Source organism: Taeniopygia guttata, chromosome 20 (genome assembly GCF_048771995.1).
Source record: "Taeniopygia guttata chromosome 20, bTaeGut7.mat, whole genome shotgun sequence".
NCBI lineage: Eukaryota > Metazoa > Chordata > Aves > Passeriformes > Estrildidae > Taeniopygia > Taeniopygia guttata.
The window spans coordinates 11774438-11802070 of record NC_133045.1 but is presented as its reverse complement, the minus strand read 5'-3'; the positions used below and the strand labels follow the sequence as shown (position 1 = coordinate 11802070).

Sequence of the window (27633 nt, the reverse complement as noted above, 5' to 3'; positions counted from 1 at the left end):
ATTCTGTCAGAATTGCTTCTAGACAGCAGTGACCCTGTCAGAAATCAATACCAAATGAGAAGTATTGTGTCACCAATCCATACAACCGAAATATTCAGCATTTTTACCAGGATACCAGAGTGCTCTGCTATACCCAATACTTGGTTCTTCTACCCCAGAAAACTGTTCTGCTCTGCAGGTCTGGGATTTTGCTCACAAAAACAAAATTATTTGTTTGTGTTTTTCTCTTTTCAATTCTAGGCAGCAATTCGAAAAGAGCTGAATGAATACAAAAGTAATGAAATGGAGGTTCATGCATCGAGCAAACATTTGACAAGGTCAGTTTTCCAGCTGTTTATTTCTGCTGCCTGCTAAAAACTCTGCTTGACTCCTGAACCTGTGGATTTCACTCTTACGTGTTGGTTGTGGGAGAATATGCAAAGGGAGGTTAATATTAAAAGAAAATTGGAGTGTTTCTTTTCCTGAAGAGAGCCCAATTTTCTGATTTTTGGGGGGGATTTTATTAGCACATACCAAGAAACCTGCAGACATTCTCCAGAGCATCCCTCAGCTGGCATTCCTTGCACAAAAGATTCAAAGATAGTACAAAAAAAAAGTATATAATGCAGAAAACAATATGATTTTTTAAAGCAGAACAACTTAATACGCTGCTTAAAGATCTCTGAATTAAATGTACTTGAGTCTGCAGCCTTATCACAAACACTGAAAATTCCCTGCTAAGAAATACAAAACTGCACCGACCATAACAGGTCAGTGCCCAGGAGTGATGCCTTTGTTCTAATTGGATTTGTTCTAAAGGATTCAGCCTGGGATTTCAGTATTCCCTGCCAGTGCAGTTGCTATTGGAAGGAGCCCCAGGTAACTTAATGACACTTAACTCCCTGTCAGGAGGAGGTCAGGAGAGAGGGCAGGGCTGGATTGTTGTCACTCTCCATGTGCTGGAGCTACTGGGAACCTGGTCAGGGCAGTGCCTGCTCCATGTGCCAGCACTGGTGCCAGGGATGTGTTTAAACACACACAAAAACATTCCTTTCCCTTCTTTTAGAGGAGGAACAATATGAGAGGCTGATTCCACAGCCTCTGGTACTTGCAAAAAGGCATCACCAAGGGCAAAGCAGCTTCGCTGCACTGGTGGAATGAAATATGGGAAGGGAGAAGGGAGGGCTGCAGTTTCAGTCTGGAAGTGAACTATACATTCCCTAATTGGAGCTACCTGGGGAGTTTGAGTAGATGATAATGAGAGATTCTGAAATTTGTTCAGGATATTAGGAGTAAACAGGCTTCCAATTTACAATTAGTGCTAGGGCATTACATATGACTGGGGCTTTAATTTTGGAGCTCAGCCAAAAGAACAAGCCTACAGCACAAGAAGAATATTTATTCCAGACACACAAGACTACTGAACATTTCACCAACAGTATCTCCTCATACTTTACAAAGCATTTCAGCATTGCTTAACTCTTAACAAAGAACATCACTGCACAATGAAGAATATTGCTACCTATGAGAAACTGTGGCTTCATTTACTAAAAGAAAAAACCCACATCAACTACATACCTGGATTTGCAATTGCATTCCCAAAGATGTGCAAAGGATGTACACTGGGCCCTGAGGACTGTACCTGCACTGCAGTCGTGGCACAGGGGTGGGAATGTGTAGGGGAAAATTAAGAGGTGCTAATATTCTTCAGCACTGTCACTGTACCTTAAACAGAATGAATACTTTTGTGGGCTTTTAAAATTTTGCTAATCTAACAAAAAACAATTGAATCAAAAATAATTGAATTCTATTGCAAAGTGGTTTGAAAAATGTCTCTCTTTTCTCCTAGATTTCACAGGCCATAGGAATTTTCTTCTGAGAAGAATCTGTCTTTACTTTTTGATACTGCTGCTGAACACACATCAGGGAACACTGAAGCCTTTCTTTCCCTGAGGTTCAGTGCAGGCTCCCTGGACGCTGATGTGACAGAAGGACTCTGCAGTGAAGCCTCTGCAGCACCTGGGACAGGACGCCAGCCCCGAGCTCTGGAGGCAGAAGAGTCTGGCCTGTGGAGTGGGACAAGCTGCTGAAAAAGACTGAGGTGAAGCTACTTGGAAGAGCCTCCTCCTCTCCTTTGCCACCTGTGTGGAACTGGTTTGCAGGCTGCCTTGGAAAAGGAGATGTTGTGCATGTACAGGCTTTACTATTCCAAGGCCTCTGACATAAACGGACGTGACACTGTCATCCAGTATTACGCTGACAAGACATTTTGAACTTACCACAATTAGTTTGTAAAACACCTAAGTTCATGTTCTAAAAACTAATTTAATGTATTATAATTTCATTCTTTTTTATATACTGTCTAACAGAATCACAGCTGCAAGCATTTTTGATTCCTGTTACTTTTTGTTCTTTAATTAAATGACTACTTATTGCAGGAAATGAACATGTTTCCTAAAGTTTTTTTTTTTCCCCAGGGGTAATTGGGAAGAGATTAGAATTATTATGCACCAAACCATTTGACTTCATCAACACAGGGTCTGCAAAAGGATGATCTCAACTAAGGTTTTCCATCTGGTGGAAAAGCATAAGCTGGCGGTCACTCTGCACCAAGGCTCTGACCCTCTAAAAATGACAATTTGGTTCACTGTTATTCCAAATTACTAAATCGGACAACCAGAGGCAGAAATGTAACAATGTACTTTGATGTTTAGCAAACAAATGGTTTTAATGCTTTCTTGACAGTAAGAAGAAAAAATTTACTAAATGCTAATAACAAAGCAAATGGAACTGGTTGAGAAAAATGTAAAGCCAGACATTTTAATAATGCCTGACATGGAGAAGCACCTGAGGATTTACTCAATACTACTAAGAAAAAATACTTGTGAGAAAAATAACACAGTGATAGCTGGGAATCACATGCGATGAGACAGAACAAAATCGTGAATCCACTCACAAGACAAACATTTCTCTGCGAGACTCTGAAGTGCTGCCATTCCAGGGAGTCATTCAATGTTAAAAACTTGAAAAAGGCATTCTTGGTCCTGTAGCTTCATTTAGATGATCTCCATTAAGTGTGAAAATAATAAAATGCAGTCTTGTCAAAGTGCTTGTATAGACTACTACTGAATTGCTGTGAGGTGGGGAACAGCCCCCACACAGAGTGTCAGTTCTGTCCCAGGTGGGGATGGAATCACAGGAACTGGAGCTGTTCCTGGAGAAACCGTCAGGCAGGAATGGAAGGTAAGGACACACACTGCAACACAAAGTCTGTGTCAGTGCAACATTTTTAATGTTTGTCTTACTTCACTATCAGCTGAAGACTTGAATGACCCCATCACTTGATCCAAAGATGTGTTTTTTCCTCTTTATTGTAATTTTTTAACTTGCTGGCTTTTCACAGAAATATGTAACATCATAACTAGCCTTTTAACATATATATAGCTATCATTTTATTATTAATGATATAGGATTAATTCTTAACAACAATATAATGATAGTCCGGGTGCAATATACAGAAAGGCTAAACAGAAAGGAGAGCAAAGTTTCTTCAGCAGAAGAAGCATTTTCAGTTTGAGATGAGCTACTGTTAACTACAAATTAAACTTGGCTAATAACCCATGTACAGTATGTCCTGTTTAGCAGGGATGCACTCTTCAACTGGCAATAGATATGATACAAAACACATTAAAATCATGTTGAAAAACATAATAAAAACATAGTAAGGGTAACTTAGATCAGTTTTTAAATGCCAAACACTGCCCCTGAAGCCTGGGGTAGCTCTGAGTGGCTCCGTCCTCTGCACGCTCTGATCCTCCCTCAGCCAGCCTGGCCTCTGCTCCGCTCTTGGGGAGGCACAAGCAGTGACAATTCCTGAGCACTGAGCCCTGGCACTCAGCACTGCCTGCCTGCTGCTGGGGGGCTGTGGAGGTGTCTGCACATTCCCTGGGCTATGGATTGTGCTGGAATTTGAGATCACACCTCAGAGGGCACGTTCGGCTCAGGGAGGCTGTTCTTACTCCCAATGGGAAAGGGAAACAGGCCTGCAGTGCACAACTCCTGTCAATAACTAAAAACAAGGCTGGAGTATTATTTTTCCCACACGGCCTCACTGTATCAAAGAATTTGGGCCTTGCAGTGTACTTTTAAAACTTTGTATTGTTTAGAGACAAGTCCTGTTTCTTTCAGATGAAATTCAGAGCAGTGGAAAGAAAAGTTTAACATCTCTCGGAGTCCATCTAGTGGAGATCACAGCGAGCACAGGTTCAAAAAAAACCCCAAACCACACAAAACCAGAAGCTCAGAAAACATTCATACACTGATGTAAATGGGATGAGTGGACCAAATTATTTACTAGAAATTTCAGTATAATTATTTCCAGAGAGACAACACAGCCTTGTGGCTTTAAAATTCTTATCCAAAATATTTGCAGAGCAGCTTTATCTGACTTCTTACTGATTCAAAGTAAAACAACCATGGCATTGAGAAAAAAACCCAACAGAGTGCATCTGTTTTTCTTGACTTGTTTAATAGAACTCTTTGCAACACAGTTCCAACACAAGTGTTGAGAGTGTTCTCTCAGAAAATCCTGCTGAAGTCTAACACCACAGACTAAGAGGACTGAGATCAAACCAGGTGGTTTGGTCCCAAAATAATTCCTGTCTTGTATTCTGGATCAGACACAAAACACAGATTCAAAGTGAAATTCAAAGTGATTTCTCTGAAAGTGAATTAAGTAACCTATATAAAGACTTATTAAAAACTAGCATGTGCTAAAAATAAAATGGAATATTACATTTTAGCAGACTCAAAAAAATATTTCCAAATCTCACAGGTGAGTGGGTAAGTCTTATCCACACAGATTTTAGTATTATTAAAGAAAATATGCTTTCATTACAGTAGTGTCCTTGAGTATGACCAAAAAAAGAGAAAAAGTTACCAAATTTTCCATTACAAAAGTGTTTATATTCACCTTGAATTTCAGGAAGGAATCTGAAAAATCTCTTCAGAATTCTGCCTTTGATTGAAACAAGGTTTGCAATCCCCTGCGAACGTTACACAGCTCCTCTTCTTGCTGTACAAAAAAAAATTACATTTATCACTTTCATCGCGTGCTTTTGAAAAAAGGCAGATTTTATTTCATGTATTGCAATCCTGGTGCACTGTACATGCTGTGTACACTATCAAAGATGATAGTTTTCAACATTAAGACAGAACTAAACAAGTCCATTCACATCACCCTGTGGCTCCCATAATTTAAGTAAGGTTTTAAATATATCAAGTCAGTGACATTTGCATTCTGATTAACTTTTATTTTTGATAGGGGACTAGAAATCAAAATTTTAGCAATTTAGTGTTCAAGCTGCAAAAAATAAAAAGGAGGACAAGATCAATTTATTTACCATTTCCTTTAGAAATTTCTCTTGGAGTCCTTTTATGTCTTCTTTCATCAGATGCATCTAGAAAAAGACACTGAATGCATCTCCTCTGCTCACAACTGCCACCACATTTTCAAGGAAACAATGATATCCCTAAATATGTCATAAGCATGAGATACAGAAGCACATGCAGCCACCTGCCTATGGAAAAGGATGTTTTAAATTTTTTCTTTCTTGGATGAGTAACATCAGTAAACAAAGTCACAGAATGCAGAATAAGTCCTGATAACTGCACACACCTTGCAATGGGTGAAATCTAGCACAAACACTGGATATTGTGAGATTAAGGGACATTTTACAGCAAAAACTAAAAAAAAAAAAAAATTGTGTATGATTAATACAATGCTGAGGATAAAATCTTCAGGAAAAAAAGTCACTACTGGTATCTGTGGGTACAACTGAGGAATTATTACAATGAACAAAAGAGAAGTTCACCATACCTCTGAAGTAAAAACATTTTCTTCACTTCCAACAGAATGGTAGATATTCTTTTCAAATGAAGTTTTAAGACTCTGAATTCTAAAGAAATAAAGGCAGTTCAAACAGCTTTGCCACATAAAAGCTTCCTACAAAGAGCACAAATACATCCCATTGTTGGGAGTGTATTTGCATTTAAAGCATAAATAAAGGATAAATATCCCCATCATTGTTACTGCTGAACAGTCCCTCAGCTATGTGGAGAAATTTTGCTGGAGAATAATTATGTGAACATTTTAATCTCATTTTCTCATCAATCACCTCTCTTTTATGGAAGAAGTTGCAGAGAGAAGAGAAGTTGTACTGATCTCCCTCAAGTGAACAGAACACAAATTTCATCCCAGGATTAGTGAACCCTACTGACCTCTGCTGCTCATTTTTCCTGTACGTACTAAAAGTGTGGGAATGCTTTTTCCAAAAGGTCTGGAAAGAAAAATAATAAAGAGATATTAATCAATGGAAAGTGATTTTCCAAACTAAAAGTCATTAATTTCTCATATAAACAAAATGACAACCACAGACAACACAGATGGGGCAGGAGTTACACAGCCCCCACAGGTGCTGGAAAAACCCAGCCCATTAAAGCACTTGCAGGAGTTTATTGTAGGAGGAAAAACACACAGGAGTTCATATAGTGGATACATGTAGGAAAATACAGAGTGACCTTGGAATTCTAAGATCATCCTGACACCCCAAATGCATTATTTGAAATTTGACCCAACTGGAAGCAAAAAGGTATAAGCTTTGAAAATCAACATTAATGATATTAAAGATGATGTGAATGATCTCCAGATTCCACAAGAATTCCCTTCTACCCATGATCAAAGAACTAAAATACAAACCGAGAATTCTTTTTCCATGATTTTCAGGGACTGAGAGTCCTTTTCAAATTTCTCAAGCTCCTCAGTGAGAGTAAAATGAAATTTCTCCAGCTGCCTGATCCTACCAAAACAAACCAGATTACTTGCAGAAGGTATTCACTGCATTTTAAGGGTGTTTTAACAGAAATCTGCCATTACTGACCTGAATTCATGGAGTTGGTAACTCATTGTTGACAAATGCTGATGGGTAGCTCTCAGTGTTTGCTTATTAAAATTATCCATTTTCCGGGAGCGGTTCTAAGAGGATGTTTTAACATGAAATTCAGATTATTTTCACTTTAGGAAAAAAATAACCCTGTAATATGTTCAGTACTGCTTAATATCACAACAAACCCCCTTTAAAAAATGTAATGGTGTGGTGCAAGTCAAGCTGTTCCCCATGTGCTCATGTACTCCCCAAGTGATGCACATGAAGGGTCTTGCCTCAACTTTCTTGGTAAATTCTTTCTGAAGCTGCTGACAAATGCTGATGGTTGAGCAATCAGGCTTCCAGAATTCCAAACCAGACAGGTCATTTACAGATCGAGTGGAGACACTTTCAGACACTGAAGAGAACAAAAACATAATGTCAAATTCAGTACTATAAAGTCCCCAGTCTGAAGTTAGCACAGGGCCTAGGACAGCTTTTGTTCTATATAATTAATGTCACCAATTAGATTAGAAACCAGTTTCTATTTGCATATCAATTTTCTGACATTTTATATAGATCCAGTAGCTAAATATTTAGTATTTTTTATTCGTTGCTTTAACATGTAAAATGCCTTTTTACGGACATTCTATTTCCCTGTTAAAACTTGAATTTGTCACATTATTTTAAAACTTTGCACTGTTAGTCCATGACCAAACCAACCTCTGCAAGTAGCAGCATCAACTTGTTTAAATAATTTTCTGGGCTGTAAAGTTATTCTTCTCCTTCCTTTCTTTTCCTCCTCTTTGCTTGTTTCTGCCTCATCAGAGCTGCCTTCTGTTGCACTGTGATAAGTTCGTTTGAGGAATGTTGGTCCTTCAATAAACATGGAAACAATGCTGAATTTTAGCATTATTTTTAACAGTGAGATGGGAGGATAAAGATTTTATTGACACAATGGATGCAAACTCTAGGAAGATGTATCTTGGCTTTAGAACATGAGAATTATATAGAGATTAATAACCATTACATGTACAGAGTTCAACTGAACTCTGACTGATGAGCATGTCTGGGATTTTTTCTGATAAAACCATTATCCCCATTTTTTCTCCAGTATCAGTAGGAATAGCTCTAACTTTTTATCTGGACCACAAATCTTTACTAAAGCTTCACTTTGGAGCCTGATTTTAATTTTTTTTTTTTTGATAATTAAAACAACAGAAAAAATGAGAAAAAGAGTAAAAAAATAGAATAATGCTGAAAATATAAAATATAAGAAGATTTAAAAAATTTGGCCTATTATTATGCCAAATAAAGCATTTTTCTTAACCCATATGGAGACATTTAGAAAGCTTTTGCTTTAAGTTAAATGTCTGTACCTGACTCATTCATGGGGGAATAAGGTTCTCTAATCCAAGACTGTACTCTACTCCTGCTGGAAACAGACAATGGGGATGGTGCTATACAATCCTAAAAGAAAAGTCACTGATTTATTTATTAGCTTCAAAATTAAATTGCTTTGAGAAGTGTCCATTAGAAACTCACATTTATGTTGTTTAAAATAATTTATTTTTTATTGGAAGTCAGTAAGAAAATATTTACTTCCTGTTTTTTTTTTTTTATTTTATTTTTAAATATGATCTTGTTGGGATATAATTCTTTCATTGTATCCATATGATAAACAATTATCTAATTTAAAAATTAACTATTAGCAGGTCCCAAAATCTGTGTTATATACTGAGATGCATTTCCCTTAAACCTCAGCACCTGGAAACAGAGCTAACAGAGATGCCAAGCTGCAGCTCTCTTCTGGAGAGCAAGGAATGCACTAACTCACCTCTTTACTCTTAGTGAGAGGTTTGGTGGGATCCTGGAGTTTGCCTTTAGCACAAAGTGTGTCTGAAAAGCAAGACTGGGGACTTGAATCCTCATTATTCCCTGTTTCCAGCACAGCTCCCCTTGCATGTTTTCCACTGTCAGCTTTATATGCTGTTAGGCTGAGCTACACATTAAGAAAAAAAAAATTGTTATTGATAGGAGATGTCGTCTAAATCTCACCACCGTAAACTGATAAAGCCAAGAGCTGCAGATCTCTTCTGAAGAGCAAAGAATTCAGGAACATACCTCTTCCTTATTTGTGGGGATAGTTTTAGTGATATCCTGAAGCTTTCCTTTAACAGAAAATGTGTCTGAAAAGCAACGCTGGAAACTTGAATCTTCATTATTATTACAGGTGTCTGCTGCAGCTCCCTTGGAATTTTTGCCACTGACAGTTTTATATGTGGTTAAGCTGAGCTGCACATGAACAAAACCCCCCAAACATTATTGAGAGGAGAAGCAAAAAATAGTTGGCAGCCAAATTGAACAATTTCAGGTAAAACAACTCTTAGAGAAAGGTTAATGCTCTTACCAAAGATGCTTCAGTTAAAACTGGTGAGAAGCTTTTCCTTCCAAATGTCAACTTTGTAACTGCTGTCTCAGGGGACGCAGTTACACCCAGACTTTGCATACTCTTGTTTTGTGCACAGAAATTACTGGGAGAGGTTCCTTTCTCAGAGTTCAGCATCTCCCTGTCTTCTGCTGCTGACTCCTGCAGACCAAGTGACCTCTCACTGGAGCTGGGCTCTGGACTGGCATCTCCTGACGCTCCCTCAGAACCTGGGGAACAGTTCCTGCACTGTCAGCACCAGCAGTGGGACTTACACAAGGGCAGCCAAAGCCCTACACTGCTCCCTGCTCCAGCCCTGGGAATTTCCAAGTCTCAGATGTGTGGAATTTTGCCACACTTCCCCTTTCTCCCTCTGCCACTGTTTCAGCAGTACCAGATTTGTTCTAACATTGACATAATGTGTTTCTGTATAACCCTGATGTCAAATAACTGCACCAGCCTACAAAAGTATTAGTGACATACTAATGCAACTCCCTAAATTATGTGCATCAACTGAAATTATGGGATACCTCATTTTAAAAGCATGAAATAAATGTTAAATTGTACTGCTGTGATAACCCTTAATTAACCTCTACCATTTGTTCCAGTACTGCTAGAAATTAAAAGTGAAAACACCTACATCTCATTGTCTCAAGGGAGGCAGGGCTCTCAGCTGAAGGCATTTCCAGTTCCTTCTGCTCTGCAGAGTTCCTGGATTCAGCCAGTGCTTTCTGCACATAGCTATCCACTCTCTTTGGCTCCACAGGTACAATGTGCTGTACCTTTGGCTGCTTGCAATCCTTGTTTGGCCCATTCATATATTTCTATTAAAATACAAAAGTTATATAAACATCTCTGCAACCACTGTGTGCATAACAGCTGATAAAGAGAGAAATTTATTATCTATATACCAACTATCAATAGAAGTACTTAAATCCAGAAGCAGATCAGGTTTTCCAACATCAATAAACACTAATTTCTATAACTCAACACATAAATGTCTATTCTTATGGATTACTTAACTACTGGAGGCAATCACTGATGTTTCAGGATTTAATGAATGAAGTTTATAAACCTTTTTATATATATCGACATGTTATGCTAAAACAATGAAAATATTTTAGCAACCAGTGTTCCTTTACTAAAAATCCATTTGGATATTCAGCAAATGTATTGACACAGCATTACCAGCAAAACATCAACTCAACAAGATTTGGCTCACTAAACCCGCCCTTTAAGGATATTTTCAAAATACAGCACACAGTAGTTCTCTGCAGCAGAATAAATCTCATAAATAGAACACAAAATCTATTATGACTAAGAAGATTATTTGGGACCGATTTTCTTAGCAGCTCAATACTCATCATTTAAAAAGGGGCAATATTAAAAAAAATAAAATTAACTTCAATTTGCTTATGTTGGGCACTTTAAAGTCAGGAGTACCAAGTACAAAGCAGAGCACAGTTTACTTTGAAAAACATGGCAGGAATGAATTTTTAATAATCAACTGGAACTGCACACCTGTATTTTGGATTTCTCCTCCTTGGAGGTGCATGCTGGAATCCTGACTTCACTCTCAGACTCAGAACTGGAAGGCTCTTTGTAATTTTTTGTTGCTGCTGCTCTTCGAGGGAGTTTTTCTCTGGTGGATTTTACTATCATTTCATCTGTTTTTGAATTCTGGGGTTTACATTTGTTTGTCTTTGGAAGAGTAAAATCATCTTCAGTTAACAAGAATGATTAATACATACATAAGATAAAATGGAGATAACTTGGTTTAATTCCTTGAAACTAAAAAGGTTTAACTTTACCAAAGCTCAGAGAATCCAACCATCAGTCTACTAAAAACAGCACAAAATGTACAAATTCATTCTAACTCACTCATGACTGAAAAACCATCTAAATATTACATGACAAGAAAACAGTACTTGAAAATAATAAACTGTATTTAACAAATTATCTGGGAGAAATGTCACATATTTATGAAAAAATATTTTAAAAGAGTTTTTGTGGGGTATGAAGAGATTTTAATCCATATTAAAATTCTAGTTACAAATTTATGTTTACCTTTTTCTTATTTGCATTTTTGCCTTTAGCTTTTTCCATGTGGAAAGCAGGTTCCAAGGATTTTTTTGCTGCTACAATACAAGAAAGTTGAAAAATTAGGAAAATACTCAAATGTTTGACATTAGTTTCAGCTCTAAAATAACAGAATCACTTTCTTGCCCACGAATGGATTGATTCAGTAACTGCTTTCAGCCAATTATTTAGAAAAGGTCATCTTTTAAATTGACAACAGATTGTACCCATCCCATATTTCTACAGTTTTTCACATTAAAATACAGAATTTATGTAAATTGTTAGAACTAACTTGAAAATTCTTTATGCTTGGAAACAAGACAACAAGAATATATTACATTTGCAATACAGCACATGCCACGCTGTGCACTTTGTATCTGTGGACAAACTTACTGCAGCATTCTTCAGAAATACGAAGAAAAATTCTTACTTTTGTTTGTGCTCATTGGTTTCCCTGATTTTTTACTTCTACTGTAATCAATGATCTGGGCTTTAGGTTTCCTCTTGGATTCCTGCAGCCAACTAATCTCTGTCTTGCTGTCATCCCCTCTGTTTTCTGTGTCTGAGTCACTAAACAGATGCTTCTTGTCTCGATTGTTTCTTGTCTACAAAATCCAAAAAAGTTCCTAATTAATAATTAATTTTGATACATAGCCTGCTTACATAACTGAAATTTAAAGGCAGGAGGACAAGATATTCTGATCCATAAAAATCTGAGCCTTACCTTTTTTCCTCCCTTCCCTTCTGTGCTGGATTTATTGATGGTTGTGTTCCTTAATTAGAGAAATAAAACCCATCTTTAAACAATAAATTTTAAAATAGTTGTTCTAAAGCTTTCTACTATTCCCATGATATCTGGATTAAGGATTCAAACAAAGGTACTTACTTTTGTTTCCACATTATTTTGGGATTACCTGTTCACCTTAAACCTAAAGGTTGTGCTTGTTTCCCAATTATAAGTAGGAGTACACAGTAACAACACAGCCCTTTCCAGAAGGATCATCAACCAAAAACCTTCCCCCTCTATCCAGGAATTTATCTCCCTGTAGTATTCCATGAGGAGACCTGTTTCCTTCATGGAACACATCCTTTCCTGTTTATCACCTTCCCAAAGGACCATCAAGGAACAGCCTAGGAGAACACAGCAATGATTATTGGTTTTAAAAACCAACATGGCCAAGATATTCTTGCCAGGCAACATTCCCTGGAATATTGTGACTGCCTTCTGGGCAGGCTGTACTAGGATAATCAGCAATCAAAACAGAACATCCTACCCTCTTTTGTTTGTCTCTGTATGAACACTCAGTTCAGTCACACACAATTCTTGGACCTAAAAATGCAAATAGAGAAGAAACAAATAAAGGTTTTCAATGGTTACAGAATCTGTACAAAAATCAAACAGGCCACCAGCCAGTAACTGCTAAGGAGGTTTCTTCCCTTAGTTATTACACTCAGCAATTAAGGGTCATTAAATTCTATCTTAGAATTTATTTAATAGAGTTGACAGTTAAAACCAACAGCAACTGAAGCTTTCAGTATCTCAAAGCAATACAAGAGTTCCAACCCACCTGCTTCACAACCTTTCCCAATTCAATGAGCCACAAGAAGCAAAACCATCTTTTATCATCATTAGATTTTCTTTTTGCTCAAACATCTGGACAAAGATCTCTTTAAAATGGGGATTAGAAAGATGCCGATAACGTTTTCAGGATAATTTAGAATAATAATACTCCTAACACACTGTTTAATTCTTTATTCAGGAAAAAATCATCATAGCCTGAAGTGCCCAGAATCTTAAGACAGAGTATATTGCCCAATATTTGAAATGCTGGAGGTATTTATAAGGAAAACTTTCTCCCCCACTTAGTTCACTGATATAATTTGAATTTTCAGATCTTAATTATACTTTCAGTACAACATTTGACTGATTTCCTTTCTATTCTATTCATAACATATAAACTTCTGTTATTTCTTACTCCAAGCTTGATTGTAGGCTCATCAAACCCGCTGATGTTAAAGTTGTAGACATCATTCCTGTCAAACAGAGATCAATTTTGTGACTGAATTAAAGAACATTTCACAGAGTCAGGTGTGGGTAATCAGAAACTATGTTTGAAAATGTTGTAACTACTTACAGAATATGACCAGATGTTATATTAAGAAAAGAAGCAGTTTTTAGGGTCCTGTCCTGAACTTCTTCCTATCCATAAATGAAAAGTTAGCTCCTCTGTCAAATTTGGACTGTGCATTCATAGACAGTATCATCTCAAAAAGCAATTTCTTCATCATGAAGATAATCAGGTTGATTAGCAACAGTTCAGTATGGCAAAACATATCTGCAGTCAATGCATAATCAACATTAACATCTACAGATACTTAATATTCAATGGTTTTATGAACTTTCTCTTTACATCTATTGACTTCCACCATGTATGTACATATTAAAAACAATTCCAACAAAAGCACTAATGTGTTACCTTGGAGATCCAGGATTTATTTAAATGTGTCCTAAAAATAAAGATACATTTTGTTAAATGCTAATTAGAATATATGCATTAGAATGCTGCCTATATTAAAAAAACCCAAACAACTCATCAAACCCAGTACATTTATTCATGCATTTAAATGCAACATCAATTAAAAGATGGATTAAAAGAGCCAAGGCCCTTTCATTTATCAGCATTCATGGGTACATCACAGAGACAGCCAGAGGCACACAAAAACTCAGCACAAAAGGAAGTAGTTCACATCATACCTGTTAAAGCCCAGGGAATCTCTTGCTTTGCTCTTCTCACCACTTTTCTCTCTGTATCTGTCACTGATTTTACTGATCAGTGATTTGGCTGCATCTGCCATTTCTTTAGACTTTGGTTTCTATAAAAACAGTTTAAGACTCAACATTCAACAGAAGAACAAAGCTGCAAACAGAACTTCAGGTTCCAAAGAGCCTCCTAAACATCATTAAATGTCTCCTAATGCATTAAACTACATTCACTTGAAAACCACTTTCCCTTGCATGACAGTAAACCCATCAGTTTTGAAACACTGAAAATTAGACAATTCTCTTAAATGCTAGTGGAAGAACAAGGTTAGAAATTCTCACTGTCTTTGACTGTTTTGGATTTGCAGTCTCTTTTCTGAGGAGAACATCAGGGTCCTCTTGTGCAAGGTCAGAATGAAAAGTTGTGTCAGACACTCTGGCTGAAAGAAATGTTTTAAACCATGGTTTAGTATTTTTCCTTCTATATGTAATAGTTTCTGTTCCAAATGATCAAAACTCTAATTCTCCACTGAGGATGTTATCAATTTAATTTTCTTGGTTCTGTTTTTTTCATTTGTTTATGTGGAGATGTACTTTAAAAAGCTGAATAAATGCTTTTTGTTTCACAGCTCTTTCACTACCAATAGTAATAAAGGGAAAAACAATCACCACTGCAAGTTAATTTCTCTGAATTGATTTTTGAGAGTAACAGTTGACCAAGTGTGACCATCACCTGGATGGGATGAATGTGCCAGTGATAGATTTGGCTTTTGCTTGTCCCCAGTTGTTAAATTCTTCTCAGCAAGAGGGAATGTTCTTTTTTTCCATGTTTCAGTTTTATCAAAAGAAGTCTCCGAAAGCCCAGGCAGCCTAACAAAGACAACACCATCCTACTGTCAGAACTTGAGTCTTAATTATAATAAAAGTGTATAATAAAACATTAAACTATTATATCTTAGAGATATCAAAGCATTTTACATTGCAACAAAATATCAATTCTGGTAATGCTTGAAAATTCTCCCTTCAAAGTGAGTGACAACAATGACTTGGAATTCTTTTCCAGTACTTACAAAGGTTTGTTGCTTTTCCCAACTGGCTGAGAATCAGGAACAATATCAAACATTTCATCTAAATGAGACATTAATTTGGTGTCAATTATTATGGCAAAAGAAAAACTTAAAATAATTATAAAAGTAAGGACTACCAATGCTAGTAAAATTACTTACCTAAAGTTTGCTTTTTTGTGGCCTCTTGTACACTTTTTATGACTTCTTCAGAATGTATTTGCTACAGTGGAATGACACCCAAAAGAAAATATTAGTGCAGGACCATAAGCAGTACAACTTCCTAAACTTGTGCTTTCTCTAATAAAACATGACTTTCTTATTCTCATTTCATGGAAGTGCTGTTCTAGTACCTTCCCATGTATTTTTGCCTCATTCCTGGTATCTGACTTGCTGTTTCACAGAATTCATTGTCTGCTGTGCATCTCTGCCCACTCTAAAAAGCGCAGTAAGTAACACTGCCCCTTACAACCCATAAAAGCCAAAGAAATGCTCTGAACAAAACATTCTGTACATGAAAGCCTTTTCCAAAGCATGGCTGTATCAAAAAATGCTTCAGAGTCCCATAGTCTGGGGCTTGACCTGAATCTGAGCAAGGCAGACATTTACAACATTTATACATTTTTGCTTTACAGTAGTGAATGCCTGATAAAAATGCACTAAAAAACCCAGTGCTTTAAATGCTGTAAGCTGAAGACATGAACATTCACAAGCACAGCTGAATGTATTCTGTGTTTTTTGACTATTTCACTACTGCATAACCAATTAGAAATTATTGCATGCACCTTTCTCCTATTTTACACAAAGGAAGAACTGAGATTCCAGAAATAGGAAATTAATTCTGGGGTCAGAACTGATGAGTGAATGCAAATTTGGCCTAATTTTGTTAGAGTTCAGTCTGACTTCAAACATGTTAAACCTGAATTTCAGAGGGCAAGAAAATATAATGCAATAAAGTCAAACATACTGTTTTCTAAAAGGGACTTGCTGCCTGTAAAACTCTGGCTCTTCAAAATATGTATTAGGGACAAATTAGAATAGAAATTAATATTATTCTAAGAAAAAGACTTAGCTACAGAGGACATGCATACTCCAGGAGGTTCCTGATAGAAATTCTTTGTTCTGCTGTCATTTATTGTATCATTGTCAGACCTCTTAGTAGAGCTGGTCATTTCCAAAGGCAATTTAATTCTCCCTTTAAAAGGAGTGGCTGAAACAGAACAGAAATGTGTTAGAATTCCATCAGTTCTCCCATTACAACAGGAAGAGTTTTGCCCACTATCCCAGCTATTCCATAAACCCCAACAAAAGCTGGTTAGTTTTGATACCAACCCCTTCTGGATCTTTAATAATTCCATTTATTCCAACTCTGTTATGTGGAGTTAAGAGCCCACTAAATATGGATGTTTGGAGGCAGAAGCAAAGCTTGTTACAGGCTGTCTCTGGTTGAAAAGAGTTGGTTTCTATTTAAAGACTTCACTGTAATATATTTTTACTGAGTTGTCAGCTGGCTCCAGCACCAGCAGCTGCTTGAGAGCTGCAGCAGAAGTGCCAGGTGACCCTCAGCTGTTGGGAAGGCAGTGCAACCCGTGTCCCATACCCTGTCTATGGACCAGGAGCAAGTGCCCCTTAAACATTTCAAGTTTTAAGCATTGCTCAGGAGATTTTATCATTTCTCCTTTTCATTTCCAGCTGTGCCAAGGATCACAGTTCATGCTTGAGTTTCAAAGACCATTTATAGTGTACTTTTACTGTGAAAGCACTTGCAAACTTACATGTGCTGGCAAAAATCAGTGAACTCCTTGTGGACACACTTGCAGATCCAGAAACAAGCACAGATGCTTCAGACACTTTCCTTTTACGGGGTGGAGTTATCTTAAGGAACAGAAAGAACTTGACTGTAATACACTGATTTGAGGATGACAGCACAAGAATTCAGAAAATTTATTGCCAAGAGTCTCTTGAGACTTTCCATTATTGGAGTGTCAATTGCTGCTGCTGCAGGTATCAAGGTAACGTGATTTTTATGCAGTTAGAGTTCAACAAAATATTTTTAAACTGAGATTCATGGTTTTTGTTTTCTAAATTAATTCTGTGAAGTATGGGCAAATCCTGTCCCTTGCTCACCAAGGGATTCCCTGGAGATTCTGCAAAGCTACAAACTAAGGAGAAACAGCTTTATGAAAACCTACTACTGCACCATGAAGACATGGTAACTGTTTCAGGTTTTAGCCCCTCCCCAGCAGTCTCTGAGGCCATACTTGACTTTTCCATACTGGGGCATCTGAGCATATCCTCAAAACCTTCTCTTTAAAAAGAATTCTCAGAGCATCATGGTTTTAAGATCATTAAAATTCCTTTTTATTTCTGTTACTGTAGCTTCAAAATACTAACAATTTTTTTAGTGAAGGGATTTTTCTAGCTTAGTGTCAAAGCATAAGAAAAATAAACTTATGATAGTACTAACTATATTCCAACTGTCAAATAAGAAGGGGTTTTGACTATTAAATTTGACAAATATACAAAGTGACATGCATTTTCTCCCTACTCCTTTTCTTTTTTTGACAATCCTGCTTACCTTGGAGGAATCACCTCTGAGTTTTTCTTGACTGTTATGTTTACTCTGAGTCCTCAAACTTCCAGGAGATTGCTGAGTTTTGCATTTACTGAGTTTCTGCTCCTCCTCTCCAGGTTTTTCTTTGAAACCTGGTGACAACTGACTTTCCGGTACCAGAACCTATAGAAGATTTTAATTTCTTTTAATTTGTATGTAATATTTGGATTCTATCATGTTTTCTTTTTATACAAACACACATAGCAACTTTTTTATCCCAAATAACACATCCCCCACTGGAGAGCCCAATAAACCTCAGCGGTTACAAGACTTTTACTTTGAAAAACTTCCAACTTAATTGCTATTTTTGTTACAAGGATGGGTTTTCAAGTAACAATAAGAACATAAAAGAACTTGCCCTGTGCATATTTGTTCTATTTTATTCTATGGTTTGGATATTAATATCTGCCCCAAAAACCAATACATGCATCCTAGACACCACTTGCCTGGATTTAGACTTATCTATACTTATTCATATTTGAAAGTCTTTGTTTTTACTGTTTATAAATTATGAATAATCAGACTAATTAAACAAACCCAAGAAACCATCTCAGCATACTGAGGTAGAATACCTGTGACCCACTTTCATCAAAGACAATGTGGACAGTTGTTTTGGCTACTGATGCAGATTGCTTCTTGCTGAAATCCTGCAAAGGGATATGTCAAAATAGACACTTGGCTCTTTTTTTAAACAAGAAACAAAATACTTAAGTGAGAGATCGTAAGTGTCTGAAATCAGACTACAGAGGAAAAGAGATTGTACAAATTCACAGAAGTTTCATCCCTCATGAGTTCCTCAGTCAGACTTCAGGACAAAGCAGTTTGTTAGAAGCAGAAAGGAGTGAGGTGTGGCTTGCTAAAAATGTTTTATTAAATGAGTAAATTCATGAGTGTTAATTACACTGAAAACAAGACAGCTCATGAATAATTTCTGAAAGCATTTGTAAGCAACCAGGTTGTATTTCTGGAAAATCAAATATGCACATTTGACATTAAGGTATGGTGTTCAATTTCCAGCTTGGTAATTTTTGTTGCAGTTCATTTTCAGTCTTGGAATGAAAGAACCATTTCAGGTGATTGAGTCCAGCACTGCCAAGCCCACCACTAACCCATGTCCCCACGTGCCACATCCTCACGTGTCTTAAATAACCCCAGTGCTGGGGACTCCACTGCTGCTCTGGCAGCCTGTACCAGGGCTTGGCAACCCTCCCAGTGGCAAGATTTTCCTAAAATCCAACCAAAGCCTCCCCTGGTGAAACTTGAGGCCATTTCCTCTTGTCCTTATTAAACATCTTTCCCAAAGCTTAGAATGTGATGCAGTTCTGTAGCAGTGATGTTGATGAGAAACTCTTGGTATGGAGAGAGAACAATAATCACAGCTGGAACATTTAAATGGCAATGAGACATGGAATCTGAATCAATTTAAAACCATTCAAAAAGGTGTTTAAATCTTACCTTACATTTATGAAATCCATAAATCTTTATGATCACATCTTTGATTTCCAAGATAGAATCAAAACATAAAAGAAATTTCTCTCCTTCAAGAGTACCCACACTCATTGGGCTTTTTAGATCTATTGTTAATAATTTCTTTGAATCTTTTTCTGGAAAAAAAAATTTGAAGAGCAGCTTCATTTCAATTTAACAGCATCTCATATATTCTTTGTCAACACATGACATGTTCATCACTACAGGTACTAAGATTAATATTTTATTTAATTCCCTCTAATCTACAACAATTTTATTAGCAAAACAATTCAAAATTTGGCATTTTAGAAATGCTTATTCTGTATATTATTCCACAGAATTTTCTTTGAAGGTTACTTACTATAGCTGCAGACAAATTACACACATTTACTGTTCTAACAAGTTCAAAAGGAATATTTTTACCTGTCATTGTCTTATCCTTACTTTGTATTTAAAAAACTCTAAGACATGATTGTTAAATTATTTCTCTAAAATCACACCAGCATGCCCAAAATGCAGCTGTGACTGCAGTGCAATTTTGTCCCTGTCCAATTCCTACAATATTTAAGTGAGAATTCTGCTTTGCTAGAATTAAGTCAGTACTTTAAGATTAATCAATTTGAAATTAGATTGAAAATCGAAGTTAGAATAAAACAAAATATCTCATTTTTGAGTTCAAATACCTTCCAGGCTGTACATGTTGACATCTTCTTCTTGTATAACGACTGTTTCCCACTGCTGATCCTTATATAAAAAGGACATTTTGAAAGATAGAAAAATATTATATTACAATTAAAGAAATCCAGTGATCAAAGTAATTCAGTGAGGACAAATTTCCAACTTTTTAAACCTCTGTTACAGAGGTCACTGTGTTGCCTCCTGTCACTTACAGAGTGACAGGAACTTGTGCTTCACTACTGCTCACTATGCATGTGTTAAACTATTCCCAAACAGCATTAGGAAGTCATTACTGTGAAATGATTTGATCTGAATACCAATAAAGCTGGATTTTTTTTAGCCCCATCAACACTGGAATGCACATGTAAGTTGAGTGTGGGGAAATCTGACCCACCCCAAGGAATGTGGATTTGCTGCCCCAGGACAACCCAATGGGAGACAAAACTCAGCTTACTGCATCCTCTGCTGCTACATAGAAGGAAATGCTTTTGCTGCCAACGTTGAAATCAATCCAAAACTCTTCCAGGTTTTCATCCAATGGTATCTGGAGCTAAAACAAAAAGAATAAGATAAAACAGTAAGAGCAGAGAGCACTGACTACTACCAGCTAAGAAGCCTCATGTTGGTCTGAACCCCTGACAAACTTTCAGTCCATTCCTATTTGTATACTTCTGAAAAAAGTAATTTTCTTATTTTTATCTCTATTTTTTCTTAACTAGAAGGCAGAAAACCTTACCTCACACTCATCAAGAGCTGCTGATAAACACGGGAATGTAAAAACCCTGTAAGAAAAGGATATTTTTTCAAGTATTCTACAATGCTGTAAATAAATTTTGCAGATCTGAACAAAGCAAATGGATTGTGTTTTCACAAACTTTAGAGACTTAGAGATCCCAGCAACCAAAACAATTTTTACTCCAAGGGTAACATGAAATTTAATCACAACAAAAAATCCTAAAAAAGATTAGTATAAAAAAATCAGTTTTACCTTCTTTTGTCTCCAAGCATGCCATTCACCTGGTTAAGAAATTTTCTGCAATCCTATTAAAACACAGAAATTTCTTAAAGAATTGTAAAATGGAAGTTTCCCTCCCTGGAAATATTCCTCATGTGACTTACTGTCTCAAACTCCGAATCTTTAATTCCTTTAAATGCAGTGGACACAAACTCCATGGGAAACCACATGGAGGCCAGAACTCTCCTCTGCTTCTCTGACACCATTCTGCACAGAGCTTCTGTGATGGCCACTTGTGTGTCATAGTCTGCAGAACAACATAATTCACGCAGGAGCAGATTTAAATAACTACTGAAATGGAAAATATTATCAGGAAACTGGAGTAAGCAGTGCTGAACATAATCTAGATCCCATTAGATCCAAGCATGCAACCATGAAGGATATTTAGAAAAAAAAGTATATGAATAACATTGACTAAACAAGTTCTTTTTCCAAATGAAACCAAACAAACTTCCAGGACTGTCAGAGCCACACGAGGTGTTTAAACAAGTGAGAAGTTTTCAACTTTCATCTCTCTGAGCTGGGAAATTGCTGGATACAGTGACCCCTGAAGGAAGTTACAGTACTATTACCCACGGTCACAGCTCACAGCCTCAAAGATTGGCTTGTTTATAATTTTTCCTATGTGAAAATTTATAATTTTTCCTTATGTTCTACAAAACTAAAAACTTCAATGAGTTTTCCATACACTGAACAGACAGAAACATTCCATGTTGCAGATTCTTTTCATGCAGTATTTATATTTTTCAGATAACCCAAACCATAACATTCTGCAGCTTCCAAATGCCTTCTCTGGTTCCTTAATGGTCTGCATCTAATTTTTAAGAAGCTCAACACTAAATTAACTCCCATGCTCACCTCCAGCATCCAAAATTGTCCTCCCCATTTCACTCCTGTCAAATAAAGGAACATTTCTTCAAAATGTGACAGCAACACAAGGCCCAGAGGAAAGCTTTATTATAAACTTTCAATGAATGAGACAAACCCCTGATTTCATGGAACTGTAGGACTTCCAAGGGGCAAACACTTCTGAGAGCACTGCCTGGGGACCTGAATCACCTGACAGATACCATTTTGATTCTATTTGCTTTTCTGAAGTGCTGTAAAACAATTTCCAGTGTGAACAACCCAACCTTCCAGTGACTGATTCATTGTGTTTAAGCACATCCTTACAAATAGGAGTTTAATTGTTTTATGACAATGGGGATGGGGAGAAGCCTGATTCAGATTGGGAAAGAGGAAAATTCAGGCTTCTAATGGAGAATAACCCATGAGAATACCTGTCCACAGCCACTACCACTGACAATTCACAGCAAGTGCAGAAGTTGAGTTAAACAGGGAGTAATCTGCACAACAGCTTAGTAAAAACCAACTCCCAACTCTGCAGATGATAGAATGATATAAAAATTATACTGAATATCATTTACATGACAAATAACATCTCCTTTGTAGAAAGTATCTTTTTCCTGCCATCTCGAGGGATCTTGTCAAGCAATAAATTCAGTTTTTTTATTACCTAAGAAGAGTGGAAAAAAAGGGAATATAAAGTAAGTTTGTTAAACTTTGAGTTTGTTAAACTTTAAATTATTCTTATTTCGAACCCTTGTAATGTATTTCATACCACTAAAGAGAGCAACAGGCTTAAGTAACTGCAAAACAAGAAAAGACAACGAGTTCTATATGACTTTAAATGGTACTTATCTTACTAAAACAACCTCAATTTCAATTAATTATTTCAGTTTCAATGGGAACAGTAGTTGTTCAACAGTTGTTTCTTATTTGCAGGTTTAAATACAGAAAATCTTCCAAATCCAGAATTCTGTCTGCAGTTGATTGCTGAGCTAAAATGTACCTTAAATTAGCATTAAAAAGCCTTTCCTTTGGGGATGTAGCCTTTACAAAAGACTTTTTTTGTAACTTTCCCTTTCTTTAGAGGGAAAATCCTCTGAGAACCTGATGTTACTAAAACAAACAGGAGAAATCTGGAGAATTTGGAAGGAATGCCAATTTCGTGCAAGTGACTGGAGAATTTACAACCAACAACCTTAATCCTATTTCTGGCACTTGTAGAGCTCATTTCTTCCTTTGCTTTTATACAGCTTCCTCACCAGAACTTTAATATCACTGTTTTGGATATACTCTTAAAAAAATCCCAACAAATGAATAAAAAGCACCACAACCACAGGTCAGTAATCTGAAACACCCCAACATATAAACAAACATTCCCAGAGAAACATTATACAATCCTTCTGATCCTAGAGCACTACAATATTCTCTTTTTTTGTAGCATCTGCACAACTAAAAAACTGTCTCCACAAAGTCTGTTAACACACTAACCAGGAAACAGCTGCTTAGAAAAAAGGATGTTTACCTCCTGCTGAACATAAATATTAATTCTTGCATCAGTAATGAGGGAACATGTTCTCAGAACAAAGTTTTCTAGTATTTGCATTTTACCTAAAAAACAAGAAAGAAGGAAATCAAAGAGTTGTCAAGAGTGTATTAGGGTGCTCCTCATAAACATTTGGGAAAGGTTTCATTTTCATTTAGAAATAAAATACAGTGTGTCTGTCTTTTTATAAAAGATTAGGGATATGTAAAACAGAACAGTTACTTCAATTTACAGTAACCATGTTTCTATTCCTGTGCATCACTGTGTAATTCCCCTGGGTAGGAGATTGTTAATTTTTTACATGTAATTGGTCAATCCTATAAATCAGTTCTCTGAGATACAGCTCAAGCGGTGGAATTTATCTCCCCAGGGCCAAGGAAATGAATCTTTCTCTTTGATCATGATACCAGTCTGTAGGGACTTCCTCCCCAGTGCCACACTGAAAGGTAAGGGCAGGGTGACAATCACAAGGACAAGGTCAATAAGGAAGGATCACTGGGCTGTGCTGGGCTGTGACAGGACCTTAGAAGCAACTTCTTTAAGGAATAATTCAGTTCATTTGCCATCTCTGAGATTTATTGTGCTTTTTTATTACTGACAACAGCAATTTACAAGGATATCTGTCCATAAACTCCAAACTAAAGCTAATGCCACAGGAATGAGAAAAGTGGTCCTTTGTGTGTTCTGAAAGACACATTTTAAACTCTCATTTCTGCTTTTTAAGCTCACCTTCAGGTCTGCTATCACATAGAATCTGCAATAAAAAAACCAAAACAAATAATTTTGATAAAGAAAATATTACAGCATAAAAAATGTATATAACATGGACTCAAAGGAAGTAATCAAAAAGCATTTAAGATTTTGAAATTGTTTTGTCCTTAGCAAAGAATCTAAGAGATGATCCCCACTGACAAATGCGTTTTTCCAAAATTCTATTTCAGTTAAATTTACGGAAATTATTTCACTGATGACAACAATTTTTATGAAGAGAAGAAAACTCACAGATCTTATAAACTGCATTAGCATCCCAATAATAGGTGTAATCAAAATTTGATCAAGATGGAAGTTTTTTTTTGTTCATTCAGCATTTACTATTACTGGTTTTTTTAACTATATTTCATGATGCCAGCCATGAACAAAAATTACTATGATTACAGCAAAGTGTTTAAACCATATGATTTATAATCTATTTCAGAAGTCATTGTAATGTTAACTTGATCAGGATATTAAACAGAAACAGATATCTTAAAAAGAATTTAAGATTCTTTTATTGCTAACTAGTAACAATTACTTTGACAAATTTTATTATCAATGTATTTTTACCAGCAACATGATGAAGAAATCTTCAGCCAGATTTGTTACCATTTCATTCTTTTCATTTCCTCTGAGGACCAAAATTGCTTTTAACTTTTCAAACCAATTGACCATGTAAAGGGAAAACAAAGGTAAATCTATTTTAATAGCCTGGAACAAGGCAATGGTTTCTATTATATTTCAGTAAAACAATGCAAACTCTACAATGATTTACACAACAACAGCATCCCCACTCTGCTGAGCAGATGTTAGCCCCAGACTGAAATTCTTCACTCAGGCCAAAAAATATTAGGTGATTTCAAGGACTTTTTAACACAAAAACTGGAGATCTACTTTAACACCCGCCACCACAGACAAAGAAGCTGAAAATTTATAATGGCTGAATGGAAGTGTGTTGTTTGGTGGTGTTAATACAAACATAAAGTTATCACCCTGGGGTTTTCTTGTTATTAAATTTTGTTTATTATTTTGGGTCCTTGTAATAGATTTCATACCACTGCTATTACTTAAGCAATAGGCTTAAGTAACTGCAAAACAAGAAGAGACAAGGAGTTCTACATGACTTGAAATGGCATTTATCTTACTAAAACAACCTCAATTTCAATAAATTACATTAGTTTTAATGGGTACAGTAGTTTCTTATTTGCAGGTTTTTTATTATTATATTGTTTATTGGTTATTTTTTTATTATTAAGCAATTGAGAAGGCAATTGAGTAACTCTCATCTGATATTGCCATTAATTTTCTCCAGTGAAATCTCTGGTGGAAGCAGAAAGGAAGTGGTGTCTGTTGTTCAGTTTTTGCTGAGTTAGAAATGATTAATGTATCTAACATGCAGGGTAAAATAATACAAAAAAATCAGATTAGCACTAAAAGTCTGTTGAAAGATCAGGTACAAAATCACTGCTGTGGGAATTAACAAATAAAATACTAAATGGCACCAGGAAATTCTAATTCTTGAGTCAAAAGCAATATAAAAAAGCACATGAAAATATATAATCTTGTTTCAATTGCTGTAGGCATATCTAAATTAATTACATACTGCATGATTTGCAAAACCCTCACTGAGAGCAGCATCCCTTTATAAGGGGTCACATGACAAAAAGCATTTAAATGTGAACCATCTTTGTTGCAAAGTTAAGGGAATTTCTTAATTCTGACTCAGTCAAGGACCAAATCAAACATTGAGCTGCTCAGCACTGAAGCATTGCTTTTGTACTTTATTCATGTTTATATATTTATTGAGAAGTTCACAGATGGTTTATGGTTTTACTTATCCTTCCAACAAGACCGTGTTTTATCATTGCTTGGAGACCATCTTCTCCTGCTATGGTAATTTTTCTCCCACATTTCTGAACAGCATTTAGTAAAGTAGAAATGCTTTTGACTTCTTGTTTGTCAAATGCCTGAAATCAAAATTACAACGTAAGCTTTAGTGTGAAATCCCACAAAAACCATTATTTAATTAAACAGAGGCCTTTTTTGTTCTCAAAAGCCACCTTAACTCCAGCTTGAAGGGGAGATTTCATTCACAAAATTTATTTTGGGTTCTTAAATCAACTGCTGGTATCAATGAAAAAAAATCTTTTTCACCCTCTTCCAAAGAAGATGATTTTGATGCAATTATTACATTACCCAACACAGAAGCTTGTCCAATTTGTTGACAAACTGTCTGCTGCATTTGTGAGAGACATTTTCACATTCTTCTGTGGCCAGAAATTGTTCTAAGGATTGGAAATCCTTTTTTACTGTGGCTTCATCAATTAATTTTTCAAGCTGCAAGCAATATACCAAAGCAACTGTATTACTGTATGCTTAACACTGATATAACACATCTAATTAACACAGATTTGATCTAAGTTTTACACAATCACCTGCTGCATTTGAAGCAAATATTCTGAATCACAAAAGAATTAAGTGTAAAACCTTAAGTACAGAGCACCCTATCTAATACATTAATACCCTATCTAATACATCTTGCAAATACTTATGCACTGAGATTTTAATTATTTGCTTTAACTGGGTTTTGTTTCCTCCTATTACAACTAAATTCCTACAGAATTGTTTGTTGTATTGATGCCCCTTACTTGATATATTTAATATTTTACACTTCTGAGTTACTTTATCCATTTTGCCCCTTTATTCTTTCTAAATTTCTTTCACTTACAACTGGATTTCAACATTTTAATCTTAAGTATCACCTAAGTAATCAGTTGATTAACCTTTGCCATATGCATGTGATTTATTTTCATCACTAGCAATTTCTAGTTCCTCTTGTTTTCCACCCAGCTACTTTGCATTAGGCGATGTCAAAAGAAAATTTTTTCCTACCACACTAAAGACTTTCCTTACAATTAAATACTAGTAATTAAAACAATCAATATGCATATCCTGCTCCATCAGCACATACCTGCATCTCACTCCTAGCCGGCATTTTTGCAATTCACCAACTCGGCTGCATTAAAAGGAACAATTATCACACTTTAAAGAGGTTTTGCAAACACACTGAGAATCAGTCAAAATGCATTACAAACTCCAAAGTTTGTCAGTGTAGAAATGCTATATAAATGCTATTTAAGCAGCTAGGGATATAAGGAAACTTTCTTGCATGGATAAATAATTGCTTAAAGCAAAGGAGAGGAAGCAATGATCAGTTTAATGGCTGGAGGCACAGAGGGATCTGAGAGGACCCTCAGGATTTCCCAGCAGGGAGAGCACAAAAAGTCAATACCAGGTTATTCAGGACAGGTGAGTCAAAGCAAAACTGCACATAGGCCTCGCCATGAAATGGTAAATTAAATAATTTAACACAAATATGATAAATGACACAGGGAAAAAGACTTCCTGGTTATACATAAAGTGATGGGCTCCAAAGTGATCGTCACCAGCTAAAAGCAATATCTGGGTAACAAAGGTTTC

The 27633-nt window shown here is 36.2% G+C and overlaps 2 protein-coding genes across 5 annotated transcripts in view; one reads left to right on the top strand and one right to left on the bottom strand.

The window, feature by feature from the left end:
* The window catches only part of PHACTR3 (phosphatase and actin regulator 3), a 98471-nt gene extending 96046 nt beyond the window's left edge, over positions 1–2425 (top strand). For all 4 annotated transcript variants that reach the window (XM_030288432.4, XM_002198849.7, XM_072916955.1 and 1 more), the window contains exons 12-13: positions 241–317; positions 1829–2425. In XM_030288432.4, the coding sequence (XP_030144292.4) occupies positions 241–317; positions 1829–1844 (93 nt within the window). In that variant the 3' untranslated portion in view covers positions 1845–2425. The remainder of the gene's footprint in view (positions 1–240; positions 318–1828) is intronic.
* Positions 2426–4486: 2061 nt separating this feature from the next.
* SYCP2 (synaptonemal complex protein 2) lies at positions 4487–27169 on the bottom strand. The gene is made up of 44 exons (XM_030288435.4): positions 27125–27169; positions 26350–26490; positions 25992–26120; positions 24724–24828; positions 24130–24154; positions 23380–23465; positions 22436–22524; positions 21867–21901; positions 21113–21255; positions 20982–21034; positions 20730–20775; positions 20448–20543; positions 19999–20059; positions 19304–19452; positions 18421–18495; positions 17813–17971; positions 17010–17109; positions 16326–16444; positions 15397–15457; positions 15241–15298; positions 14904–15040; positions 14513–14610; positions 14165–14283; positions 13887–13917; positions 13545–13609; positions 13386–13443; positions 12684–12739; positions 12134–12182; positions 11840–12014; positions 11398–11468; positions 10852–11031; positions 9971–10154; positions 9313–9560; positions 9027–9197; positions 8740–8904; positions 8282–8372; positions 7626–7778; positions 7199–7320; positions 6918–7012; positions 6737–6836; positions 6259–6317; positions 5858–5936; positions 5382–5438; positions 4487–5053 (listed from the first exon to the last, which is right to left on the bottom strand). The coding sequence occupies exons 1-44, from the start codon at positions 27146–27148 to the stop codon at positions 4985–4987; spliced, it is 4386 nt and encodes a 1461-aa protein (XP_030144295.4). The 5' UTR covers positions 27149–27169; the 3' UTR covers positions 4487–4984.
* Between the last annotated feature and the right edge of the window lie 464 nt (positions 27170–27633).